The sequence below is a fragment of the Schistocerca americana genome, chromosome 3, assembly GCF_021461395.2.
Source record: "Schistocerca americana isolate TAMUIC-IGC-003095 chromosome 3, iqSchAmer2.1, whole genome shotgun sequence".
In the NCBI taxonomy this organism is placed as follows: domain Eukaryota; kingdom Metazoa; phylum Arthropoda; class Insecta; order Orthoptera; family Acrididae; genus Schistocerca; species Schistocerca americana.
Genome location: NC_060121.1, coordinates 453,459,616 through 453,472,286, shown reverse-complemented (window position 1 = coordinate 453,472,286; position 12,671 = coordinate 453,459,616). Strand labels below are relative to the sequence as shown.

At 39.1% G+C, this 12,671-nt stretch overlaps 1 protein-coding gene across 2 annotated transcripts in view; it reads left to right on the top strand.

The window, feature by feature from the left end:
- LOC124607137 (coronin-7) overlaps positions 1-12,671 on the top strand; it is a 238,059-nt gene that overhangs the window by 160,064 nt on the left and 65,324 nt on the right. For both annotated transcript variants that reach the window (XM_047139346.1, XM_047139345.1), the window contains 4 exons: positions 1,205-1,434; positions 6,861-7,051; positions 7,179-7,317; positions 12,243-12,449. In XM_047139346.1, the coding sequence (XP_046995302.1) occupies positions 1,205-1,434; positions 6,861-7,051; positions 7,179-7,317; positions 12,243-12,449 (767 nt within the window). The remainder of the gene's footprint in view (positions 1-1,204; positions 1,435-6,860; positions 7,052-7,178; positions 7,318-12,242; positions 12,450-12,671) is intronic.

Below are 12,671 nucleotides of genomic sequence, written 5' to 3'. Positions count from 1 at the left end.
GATGTCTGTACAGGCTGCAGTAATGCATCATTGCATATCATCAGTTGTAATTGGTATGTCCTTTTAGACAGCATATTTCAGCTTTCCCCACAGCAAAAAGTCTACTGATGTGAAGTCTGGGTAATGAGTTGGCCAGGATAAAGGTGCTCTTCGTCCAATCAAATAATTTGGAAACAATTCATGGGGCCATGCTGTAGTACTTTGTGCACTGTGAGCTGGACAGTCATCGTGTTGGTAACACAGGTTCCCCATAGCCCGCAGAAGAACACCTTGTAGCATTTGTGGAAGATGGTCTGTTCGGAGGGTGCGATACTTGTAGACGTTCGTTGTTTCATCTTCGAAACATGGGCGTATGAGCTGACGTTCACTATCCCACACCGTACATTTACGTTGTCTAGGTGTTACACTAATACTTTCATGTAACTGGTTGAAGAGGTTGAAAAATAATTGCCAAGATGATTTATGTCTCTTTTGATATCTTTTTGCATACACCATACAAGAACGAACTGCATTCTTCCTACACTCCCCATACACCATATGCATCTCAGCTTATTCTACATTAGTAAATACCATTGTCTACTCATGACCTGCCGCTTTGACTGTCATACAGTAATGGACTAGCAAGTTGCAGTGCAGTCAATGAAAACATAGGCGTACTGTAAACAATCAAAACAACACTGTACCTAGGAACTACGCGTGTTGAATGGCACAAGCAAGTGTCAATGTGGAAACTTTTCAAAATACTACATCTCATAAACAACTTGCACTAGAATCCTTCAGCAAACACCACTGTCATTCTAATTTACCCCACTTTCAGTTTGTTAATGTGAAAGGAATAAAGTTAAGAAATAATTTAAAATTCCTCTAAAAGTTCTTTACACAACTGAATGTATACATAGATACATCGTGTCGGATGGTTCCACAGGAGGCAAAAAGGCTTTGCACATGTTTTAATTAAAGTTATACCCCCACCCCACCCACCCTGTGTGGAACACTGAATTTTGGTTCCCTTTACATTACATACCGTTAAGCTGTAGCATGTCTGGAAATGTTTAATGAGTCCATTTTCTCTTATATATCTGTATTTTAATGTGTTCATTTCTTGAGTTTGTAGGAATCTATTTTGGTGATATTCATTCTAAAAGCTACATACCACTTCCAACTTAAATTACGTTGTATATAGAATGAAACATTTGAATTTCAGCTTGTGATGATGGAACCATAAGATTGTGGTTGGTACCTGAAGGAGGCCTCCCAGAGCCAACGAATACTCCTGATCAGATATTAGCTGGTCATTCAGAGAAGATATACTTCATTAAGTTCCATCCTTTGGCAAAAGATATTCTGGCTTCTGGCTCTTATGACATGACAATTCGGATCTGGGATCTAGCAACACAGTGTGAAAAGATTGTACTTCTTGGACACACGGACCAGGTAAGCTCATTAGCCAGGTCTCATACTGGAACTATATATAAAACGAAGTTTTTGAATTAATCCATGTAGATTAAAAATTGCCTGGAATGCTTTCAGTAAACTAAACAGGGTTTTCTAAACAGAGCCTCCAATGTATCTGAAAAGGGAAGTCTATACTTTGCGTATGTGACCAGGTTTGAAAGCAGTGAGACTTGAACTTTTAATGTGAAAAACTCTTCAGAATCTGAGGATTACTTCACAAGCACTTTAGGTACACATTCTGAGTGTTACTAGGAGGGACAGGGGAATAAATCAATCGAGAAACAGATGAGTGGGAGATGCGAACATGACTGTAATGAGGAGGAGGAGGAGGAGGAGGAGGAGGAGGAGGAGATGGTGGTGTCACGAAGTGATGCAGAAACAAAGCTGCCATTAATTATAGACAGAAACCACATGACTTGTGAAGGAAGAGTATAGACGGACACCAGATTGAGGGTAGACAGGTTTATTTTACATGAACAATGACTTTGAAGTTATCAGATAATGCCAAGCTTGCCTTGTCTGTCCTTTGTTATCTTGTTACATCACTGTTCATATTCGTGTAATTACCACAGTTGAGTGCTGATGTGTTAACCTTTTGTCCTTACACAAAAAATATTGTTGCATGTAAGTGCTGCATGTTTACAGGTAAATGAAAAGGCATTAACAATTATGTAAAAAAAAAAAAAAATACATTACCCTGTTATTGTCCATAAAATGAACTTTACAAATGAATACTATTGAAAATTATTTATAGTTATTGTCTCCGTAATACTATACAAACACACTGCTTGACAAAAAAGGTGAAGCACTCAGAAGGGAAAAAGGAAACAAAATTAAAGTTTATGGGTTGAGAGGGTATGTGATGTCATTTTAGTGATTACAAAATCAAGTGAACTTTAGAAACAATTTGGCAGCATGAGCCCACTTATCAGTACGACATTGCACTCCCTCTGACCTAGATGCATGCGCTGATGCTGTTGGGGAGAGTATCACAAAGTGGTTGTATCCTCTCCGGAGGCAACTGTTGTAACTGGTCCTCGATATCCTGGAGACTGACTCTGTAACATGGTTGAAATCAGGTTGGTCACTAACATCTTCTATCAGGGACAGATACAAGGATCTTGCTGGCCATGAGTGTACCTCAATATCACACAGACAGTTCATGGAGACACATGCTCTGTGTGAACAAGCATTGTGCTGCTGGAATATGGCACCATAATAATCTCACACAAGAGGTAACACACAAGGATGCAGGATGTCCATGCTATACAGGTGTGCCATCAAATTCTGTCCGATCGTGGCTCACCTCCTTCCGACAACGACGAGCTGAGGAAGTAGCCCTTACACGGCTTAGAATAGGACATTGTCTGTTGACACATGGTTTTCTGTTACGTCGTGAGGAGCCACCAACGTGTCAGACATGTGGGACACAGCTGTCGATATGACATATTTTAACTGAGTGTGTTTTATATGCAGGTTTGAGGGAAGATTTCAATTTCCCACCAGACCTGCCCTCTCTTTTAACTAATAATGAGGCGAGTGTCGGTAGGGTTTTACGTTTTTGTGTGATGTCTGGGCTTCTTTCCAAAATATTGGGATTGAGGTCTTAATGTGCTGTACAGTGGTTTGGTCACCCATTCTTTGTAAGTGGTCACTCAGCCACCGTTAATTATTTTTACCTGTTTTGTACTGCTATTTTATTTTTAGTTTTATCTACCTGTTTTGATGTGCTGTGTCCAATCTTGCAATTTGCACATTTCCAATTCTCGCAAAGATTGGCTCTGAATTGATCTTTGTTTAACAGATCTTGGCTGCACTCGTCAACATTCCTTTTGGGAACGGGCGCTGATAACCTCGCTGTTGTGCGCCATAAAACACTAATAATCATCATTTGCCATCAAAGTTCCCTCAGTCGCTACTAGACATGACCTAAAGTAATACCTAATGGTTCCTCACACCATCTTACTAAAAGTAACATGACTGTGCCTCACCAAAACTTTGGAAGAGCGAGTTCTCTCTACAGATTGCTCTCATGCTCATCGATGATATTCATCCAGGGTAGTGTAGAACCACAGTTCATCACTAAACACAATGTGATGCCATTCATCAGCAGTATGTGCTTCCCTGTCATGGCACTAATCCAGACACAGCTGTCTGCATTTTGGTGTTATTGGTAGCCTATGCGTGGGATGGTAGTTTTCTAGTCCAACTGCTCTTAGTCTCTTAACAGTGGTGTGTGGTGACACAATGTTACAGGGAGTCTTGTTCTCTGATGACAGGTAGAGATGGGAAGGGGATTATGATGTGCTTAGTGCACACCTCTCTTGTTGTGGTCACACATGGTTGACAGGAACCTTGACAAAAAGTATGCCTGCCTTCTTATTTTCATGCAGTCCAACATTGAGCCACTGTGACACCTAAATGCCCCATAAATTTGGATATTGCGTGATTCGACCTTCTGTCCAAATGGAGACCCATAGTGAGGTCTCTTTCAAATGCTGTCAGGTGCTGATAACGCTGTCTCACATGCGTATGTGTCCTTCACAGTGATTACTTAACATCACTTTTCACGCCCCTTATGTGCCTTACCAGTCCTGGTAACAATGCTACACATGAACACCATTAAAACATTCTGGTGACCTTTCAATATGTCACAGAGAATTGCAACTCTAGAATCATTTACACGCCAGTGGCATTTGGCCATGTCTCCTGAGTGCTTTACTGCTTTTGTTATACATGGAGTGATACGTTTGAGATGTGACAAAAATATAATGTTATATTTATTAAGTGAATGTATACATCTCTGAGCAATTTTCTACAGTGTACGTGAAAGTGATGGGAGTTAACAATGGATGACCATGCACCAGGAGGCAAGCCAGCAGCACATGCTGTTCACAGCACAAACTCAAGATGTCACAAACATGTGATATAGATGTGGAAAAGTTATCGCAGTCAGTGTGTCTCGTCGTAGAGATCTAGCAAGCTTTCATATAAAGGTACAATGTTATTGGCCCATTTGTTTTCCAGAGGGTACTGTTCTTGCGCTCAGTTATATTGAAATGCTTGAGCAGGATGTGAACTCCAAATTACAGCAAGATGAGGTACTGGGCACTTCTATATATCAACAGGCTGTTGCTCCACCACATTGGGCTCTCATAGTGTGAGAAAATTAAACCACATATTCAATGATTGCTGGTGTGGCTGTAATGGACCTATCCCATGGCTTGCTAGTAGCCCCTGCCTAGCTCTTACAGATTTTTTTGTGTGCGGCTGTGTCATGTTAACAGTGTATGCACGAAGACCACAGAATCTGGTCAACCTACAGAGGCAGATTACAGTAGACTTTCAGGAAATCAGAAATGCTGTATGTCATGTGGTGCATCATGGATATCACATATGATTTTGCTGATTCGCAATGGCAGAAATGTTTAGTGCTAAAATGCTGCAAATTTCAGACACAATCTCCAGACTCTGATACACGTAAATGTGCCATTAACAAGTGATAAATTTGCATAATTTCTTGTATATAGTGTTTTACTTTACTGACATCTCTAGCACATTACTCATATACACTGAAGAGCCAAAGAAACTGGTACACCTGCCTAATATAATGTAGGGCCCCTAGAGCACACAGAAGTGCCACATGGCAGGGACTCGAATAATGTCTGAAGTAGTGATGGAAGGAATTGACACCATGAATCCTGCAAGGCTGTCTATGTACCCATAAGAGTATAAGGGGGTGGAAATATCTTCCGAAAAGCGTGTTGCAAGGCATCCTAGATATGCTCAATAATGTTCATGTCTTGGGAGTTTGGTGGCCAGTGGAAGTGTTTGAACTCAGCAGAGTGTTCCTGGAGCCACTCTGTAGCAATTCTGGACATGTGCGGTGTCACATTGTCGTGCTGTAATTGCCAAGTCTGTTGGAATGCACAGTGGACATGAATGGATGCAGGATATCAGTCAGGATGCTTACATACCTGTCACTTGCCAGAGTTTTATCTAGACGTATAGGGGTCCTGTATCACTCCAACTGCACATGCCCCACACCATTACAGAGCCTCCACCAGCTTCAACAGTCCCCTGCTGCCATGCAGGGTCCATGGATTCATAAGGTTGTCTCCGTACCTGTACACGTCCATCCACTCGATACAATTTGAAATGAGATTTGTCGGACCAGGAAACATGTTTCCAGTCATCAACAGTCCAAAGTCAGTGTTGATGGACCCAGGCAAGGTGTAAAGCTTTGTGTCCTGCAGTCATTCAGGATACACAAGTGGACCTTTGGTTCCGAAAGCCCATATTGATAATGTTTCATTGAATGGTTCACACACTGTCTCTTGGTGATGGCCCAGCATTGAAACCTGCAGCAATTTGCAGAAGGGTTGCACTTCTGTCTCATTGAATGATTCTCTCCAGTCATCATCAGTCCCATTCTTGCAGGATCTTTTTCTGGACGCAGCGATGTCGAAGATTTGATGTTTTACCTGGATTCCTGATATTCATGGTACACTCATGAAATGGTCGTAAGAGAAAATCCCAACTTCATCGCTACCTCGGAGATGCTGTGTCCCATTGTTCACGAACTGACTATAATCCCATGTTCAGTCTCACTTAAATCTTGATAACCTGCCATTATAGCAGCAGTAACCAATCTAACACCTGCACCAGATACTTGTTGTCTTATATAGGCGTTGCCAGGGGCAGCACTGTATTCTGACCATTTACATATCTCTCTATTTGAGTACTCATGCCTATACCAGTTTCTCATTTGATTTGTAATGGGGAAATAAACTAACACTGTCTTTTGACATGGGGTATAGCATGAAAGGTGTTGTCAACAATGTTTGTGTGGGCTTTCTCCAGCTACACATTGCAAAAACAAAACCACAAATATCTGCGGAAACACCAGAGAAAACATGCCTGACAGTGCTTAGGAGGGACGCACTTTAAAATAAAGTTAGTTACTTTGTGTGCTGGTTCTGTTACTCACCCTTACAAAATGCGGGAAGAAATTAAAATTTCTCAAAAGAGAGAGTAAAATTTATATCTCAAAATTACGTGAAATTACTATGAACTGAAAGAGTGAAGGTGTCTTATTCTTTTTACAAATCTGTTATTTTTGTGGAAACAGTTAAACAGGGGCTTGTAAATATTAATTAGACATTTTAAATGCAATTGTTTTCAGAGCTGCAAAATGCACGAGTAGAAATTAACTATTCAGAATCAGCATTTGTCATCTAATGTGTGAGAGAAGAGGTCTATCCAAATTCATATTGTTGTTATTCCATCTCTGAATTTCCATTGTTTAGTTTCATAAAAGTTTGTACTAAACTAATGAACTGTGAGTTTGCTACATTTCACCCTTTGCTAAACTGAAATGAATATGTTTTGATTGTGTGGAACAGATGTTCTGCTTTGCGTGGAGTCCTTGTGGAGCATACTGTGCAACAGCTTGCAAGGATGGCAAGCTAAGAGTGTATGAACCCAGAGTGGATGTCCAACCCATTCGAGAAGGAAAGGGTCCAGTAGGTTCCAGAGGAGCAAGAATTGTTTGGGCCCTGGATGGACAGTTCCTTGTTGTTACAGGATTTGACAAGTTCGTAGAACTTCTGCTAATCTATTTAGGAACCAGTGTTCTCAATTAATTTGTTCTCTTTGAGCTTGGATACATTAGTTGAAATTAATGTAACTTGCTGTACTTTCATGTCATCATCTTTTTGCAGGGTTTCTGAAAGACAGATACAGATTTTTAAGGCAGACAGTCTGAATTCGCCTCTGAATACAGTTGGTTTGGATGTTTCTCCAGCTATACTCATTCCTTTTTATGATGAAGATAGTTCTACCCTTTTTGTTACGGGGAAGGTAGTGTATCGACTTTTTTAAAACTGTAATTTGAAGTGTGTTTACATTGTGATTATTATCTATGCAGATCTCATTAGTTCTGAGCATGCTGGTTATAAAAGTACCGCAGTATGAACAGTCAGCAATGAAACTATAAAGAAGACTGTTTTTCTCTCTTTTATTTATTTTAGCTGAAATTAGTATTAAATCTACTTCACTCTGATACATAAATGTACAGATTTCGCGTGTGTGATGATACTGATGATACAGTAAACTGCCAGTCTAGGTTTTGTTAAACAACAGCATGTGTCCCGTCTCATCATCAGAGAAATTCACTTTCCATTCTGCTTGTTGTTGCTCCTACTTCCTGCATTATGAGTAGGCACACAGACTTTTTCTTTGTATGATGTGCAAGAATGAACATAGCATACAACCTAAAATTACTTCAGCTAGCCAGTGAAGGTAAATGAATGAACTTACTCAAAGAAATTGAAATTTATTCTCTGAAATGTGCATACCCAGATGACATTCTAAATTATCAGAGCTACCCAACAAAATGTTTGTAAGAAACACCAATGATTTCCTTATGGAACCATACACCAAACACAGCCCATGGAAAATAAAATACAGTAACAGCCATACATTTCTGTTTATGTACATAGTAGTAGCTCTGAGCCACAGAAGTCAATTGTTCTGCATTTATTCATTCTATATGTCACTCCAGTATGTCAAATTTATTAACTGTACGTGAAATATGTAACATTCAATATTTTACATGAAATGCACTGTACTATTTTCTGATATACAGCACTATTACATTGTAGGTAATCATTCATAGCATTCAGTACATTGCATGCTAAGAAGTCTTAATTTTTTGTCTTTTAGAAGTTTAAATTAAAAATATTTAATGAGTACATCCATCTGACATCAGCAGTACAGCGCTATTTAATAGGAAGGAACAGATTTCAAACATTAATCTCTTCCAAACTACAAAAGATAAAAATACAATTCCAGTGTTCCTGGAAGGAGAAAAGTCCAAATTTTTGTGCATCCAGTGTGAGCACCATGAGTTACATGACAAATATCAAAATGGTGGCTCATTTCCTGCCACACATGAAGCAGCTGATCTCTCATTATCGAATTCACAGCTTCAGCAATGTGATGCTGCAGACTCTCAAGTGTGTCATGCATAGGGGGGATAAAAACACAGTCTTTTACGTAACCTCACAGATAAAAGTCACAAGGTGTGGGGTCTGGAGACTAGGGAGACCACCAGCGATGAAGTTCATCTTCGCTCCTCCTCTTACAATCCAGAATCCTGGAATGATGTCATTCAGGTAACTCATTCAGGTAGCACTGAACATGCTTACAGAAATGAAGTACCGTTTTGATATTTGTCATGCAACACTTGGTAGTCACATTGAATGCATAACGTTGGAGTGATGTTTGTATCTTTTGTAGTTTGGAAGCAATAAATGTTTGAAATCTCTTCCTTTTGTAATCAAAGTGTAACTTTTACTGTAGATATAATTTTCTGATACAAACAAACATGTCAGCTGACAATATGTGTGGGTATGCTCTGTTTTCGTGCATCATACAGAGAAAAAGTGTTTGTGATACTCTTATAAAGGCAGAAAATATGAGCAACAACAAACAAAATATAAATTAAGTGCATTTAACGCTTAATAAATATATATATATGCTTAGTATATGTATATTTACGCTTAGTATAGGTAAACAAGATCTGACTATGTATTATGCCAATTGAAGATGGGTGAAAGCGCAAAACATGTATTAGTATAGATAAAAAAGGTAGGAAAAGACAAATTGCTACTTACTGTGAAGAAGACAAGTCAAGTTGCAGACAGGCTTTTGGCCACAGCCTTCATCAGTAAAGAGACACAGACACACTCAACATTCACTCAACATTCACACACAAACAAGCAACTACACCTCACGCATGCACGACAGCCAACTCCAGCATCTGAGGCTGGAATGTCAGCTTGCGCTTGGTGTGTGTGTGTGTGTGTGTGTGTGTGTGTGTGTGTGTGTGTGTGTGTTTGTTTTTTTCTGTCTGTCTCTGTTTACTGACAAAGGCTGTGTCCAAAAGCTATAAGCGAGTGTCTTTTAATTGTGCCTGTTTGCAACTTCAAGTGTCTTCTTTACAGTAGTAATCTGTCTTTTCCTACATTGTTGATATTTGTACATGGAGTTTCCATTGTTTGATTAGTATAGATAAAAATACGTTAAGTGGCAGGTTGTTGTATACCTTAAAGTAAAACAATCAATTACTGTAAAATAAAAACAAAACACTAATCAAAATAAAGGCACTCTGTTCAAAACTACATGACTTTACACAACTGTAAAATCAAAAATCCACTGCATGGTAACATTAAGTAGAACATTACTCAAACTCATGCGTTGTAATATCATTGGCTCCTCCTTGGCACACTGTCCACATGTCGGGTGAGACATTGCTGCTCAGCCATCTCTCAGTCATTGACAGTGAGCCCCTTGAAATCATTGAAAGGTTGAGGAAAGTTCCTGTGAAACTGCAAGTTTCAATTGGTCTCAAGTGTATGCTGCTGTGTTTTTGTCAGTAAATACATCAGACCATTTGATTCCTGTATCCCAGAGGGAGGTGTTCACAAGGTGGGTACAGTGTGCTTATGTATTATCACCTTGAGAGATGAATTTTAACCAAAATTTTGGCTACGGGGCTGCACAATATGTTGGAGGTTTCTGTCTTAATGCTGCACAGCCCTCAAAACACCTTCTGTATTGATGAGAGGTATGACCCACCTTCCTGCTGAATGTAAGAGACAGAACGCCTGAGACATGCAGTGATACCTGGCTGCCTCAACAAACTTCTGTGATGATCATCAGGTGTCAGACAAACCCTGCACTTGGTGAAGAGAACCTAATGTTCAGGTTCAATTCCATGTCCATCTTCTCCATGCACCATGGTTCTGGGGCGACATTGCTGGTGGGGGTTGTATTGTTGGTTGCAATGTACGCTTAAGACCAAATTGCCTACATGAATATAATTGTGTACTATATGGGTTATCACAGCCCTTTCAGTTGCCTCCAATGAAAGCCAGCACACAATTCTGTTGCATTGTACTCAATGTACCTAGGGTGCATAATTTGGAGGTAGCAGCCATGAGCTTTTGGTGTTTACCATGGGGGATCCGTATGAGGCAGAAATTCAATATTATCAGCTTCATGACAGTGGCAGAAACTTTGAATGTGATGTATGCCAGTTCAGACTGGAACTCCTTCGTCGAGAATCCTTCTTGCTGTTAGGTTATGATGCACACATGATAAAAGTTTAAAATCACCCTTGGCTGCATATTGACAGAGTGTTTGTAGTATATAGGTTGATTCAGCTACCCCTACCAACCTGCTTTATGCAAGCTGCACTATGTCTGTATCAGGAACAGTATTCAGACAGCTGACGGCCACGTAATCAATGCAAGTTTCCTTTTGGAGCTTCGGACGACTGTTAGCAAATGGAAATGTATTGTAAAAAATACAAGTGCGGATTGGCCCTGAATTACAAAGTATTTTTGAACCAAGATATATGTTACTTCTGCCATACTTATCCTATTGTCACCAATCTTTGTGTGTGCAATTAGTGGTGTAGTTATACAGGTTTTGGATGTTTCTGTAAATTTATTCCATTTATAGTACTTAATATTTTGTAAATGGTTCAGAAATGTTGGCTTATAAAGTTTTTCACTATTGGAAACAATGAAGTTAACAGGAGATATCAAAATGGGAAGTATGGAAGTAACAACTTCCTGGTATATAACCTAATGAAAAGATTAATGTAGTGGGTGATTGTGCTGCTCCTACCAATGTCTTTTGATGAAGCGCCACATGACAGAACAATGTTGTTGGGCAGTTTGCTCTGGAGATGTGAAGCATATTTTCAGAATGTTGCAGAATAACAGGCAAAGTATACAAAGACATCTTAGACCTATTGTACAAATTTTGTTCATGACAGTACTTTAGCACATTAATGTGGTGATCCATATAGTGAGCTTTTCATTGGGTTATATACTGGAAAGTTGTTATTCCATGCTTCCCATTTTGATACCTTCTATTAATTTAGCTGTTTCCAATGGTGAAACACACTTTATAAGGGAATGTTCTTGAATCGTTTATGAAAGGTGAAGTACTGTAAATGGAAAAGCTTACAGAGATGTCCAAGCACTGTATGACTATATCACTGATTACACAAGGAAAGATTTGAGACACTTGGATAAATATGGTAGAAATAAGATATATCTGCTCCAGATAAACCATGTAACTCATGGCCTACCCTTACCTGTGTTTTTTACAGTACGATTCCATTTGCTAACAGTCACCCAAAGCTCTGAGAGGGAACTTAAGAGACATAAATTATGTTTGGATACCATTCCCAATGCAGACAAAGTGGTAGTTGCATTAAACAGATCAGTAGGGGCAGTGAATTGTCCTGTATGTGTCACATTCTTCCATTGCTGATTGGAAACTCAACTTGCTGTACTGATGTGCACTGAAAATGCGAGTTTACTTCTACCTCCATTACATCGGAGGCTGTATGTAGCAATTGACTGTTGTCAAAAAAACTTTCCAATCAAGCTAAAACAAACATGCAAGTCATGAGGGCATTGCAAACTTTTTTTTTTTTTAAGCAACTTAGTTCAGTAAATACCGAAATGAAAATGCTGTCTTAAATGCTATTAATATATTTCCTTTGCCCAGCAGTCTTCTTGCTTTCAGTAAATAATATTCTGGAAATTTCATAGAAATCTGTAGCAACTTACGTGCAAAATAGTGTGTTTTCTTTCATAACTTCAAATAGTTTCCTGTCTTAAAAAAGTTTTGTCGATCAAAATTTTGTGCATTTCTTGAATACTTCACCCTTACTTCTGTTTTTCTTTTATTTTTTGAAATAGGGTGATTCTACAATATATGCATTTGAGGTAACAGAAGAGGCACCATACTTGTGTCCTCTTAGTCACCATCGCTGTAACTCGTTGCATCAGGGCCTCTCATTCCTACCTAAGAATGTATGTGATGTGAGCAGTGTTGAGTTTGCTCGAGCTATGAGGCTCACAAATAACACCATAGAGCCTCTGTCCTTCACTGTTCCAAGGCTGAAGGTATGTTGTTGCCTTATACATTATCATAAACATATGCTACTTAATTGAGAAATATATGTTGCTGGAATCTAAGTTACTAAAGATTACTTGATGCCTAGCAAGTGAAAAAACAAATCTGTTTATCAACAGTGTTATTTTTCAAGACAAGATGTGCTAACACTAATGTTTATAATACAGTGTGGTATATAAAAAAAAAATTCATTCAAAGATTGCTAATTTTTG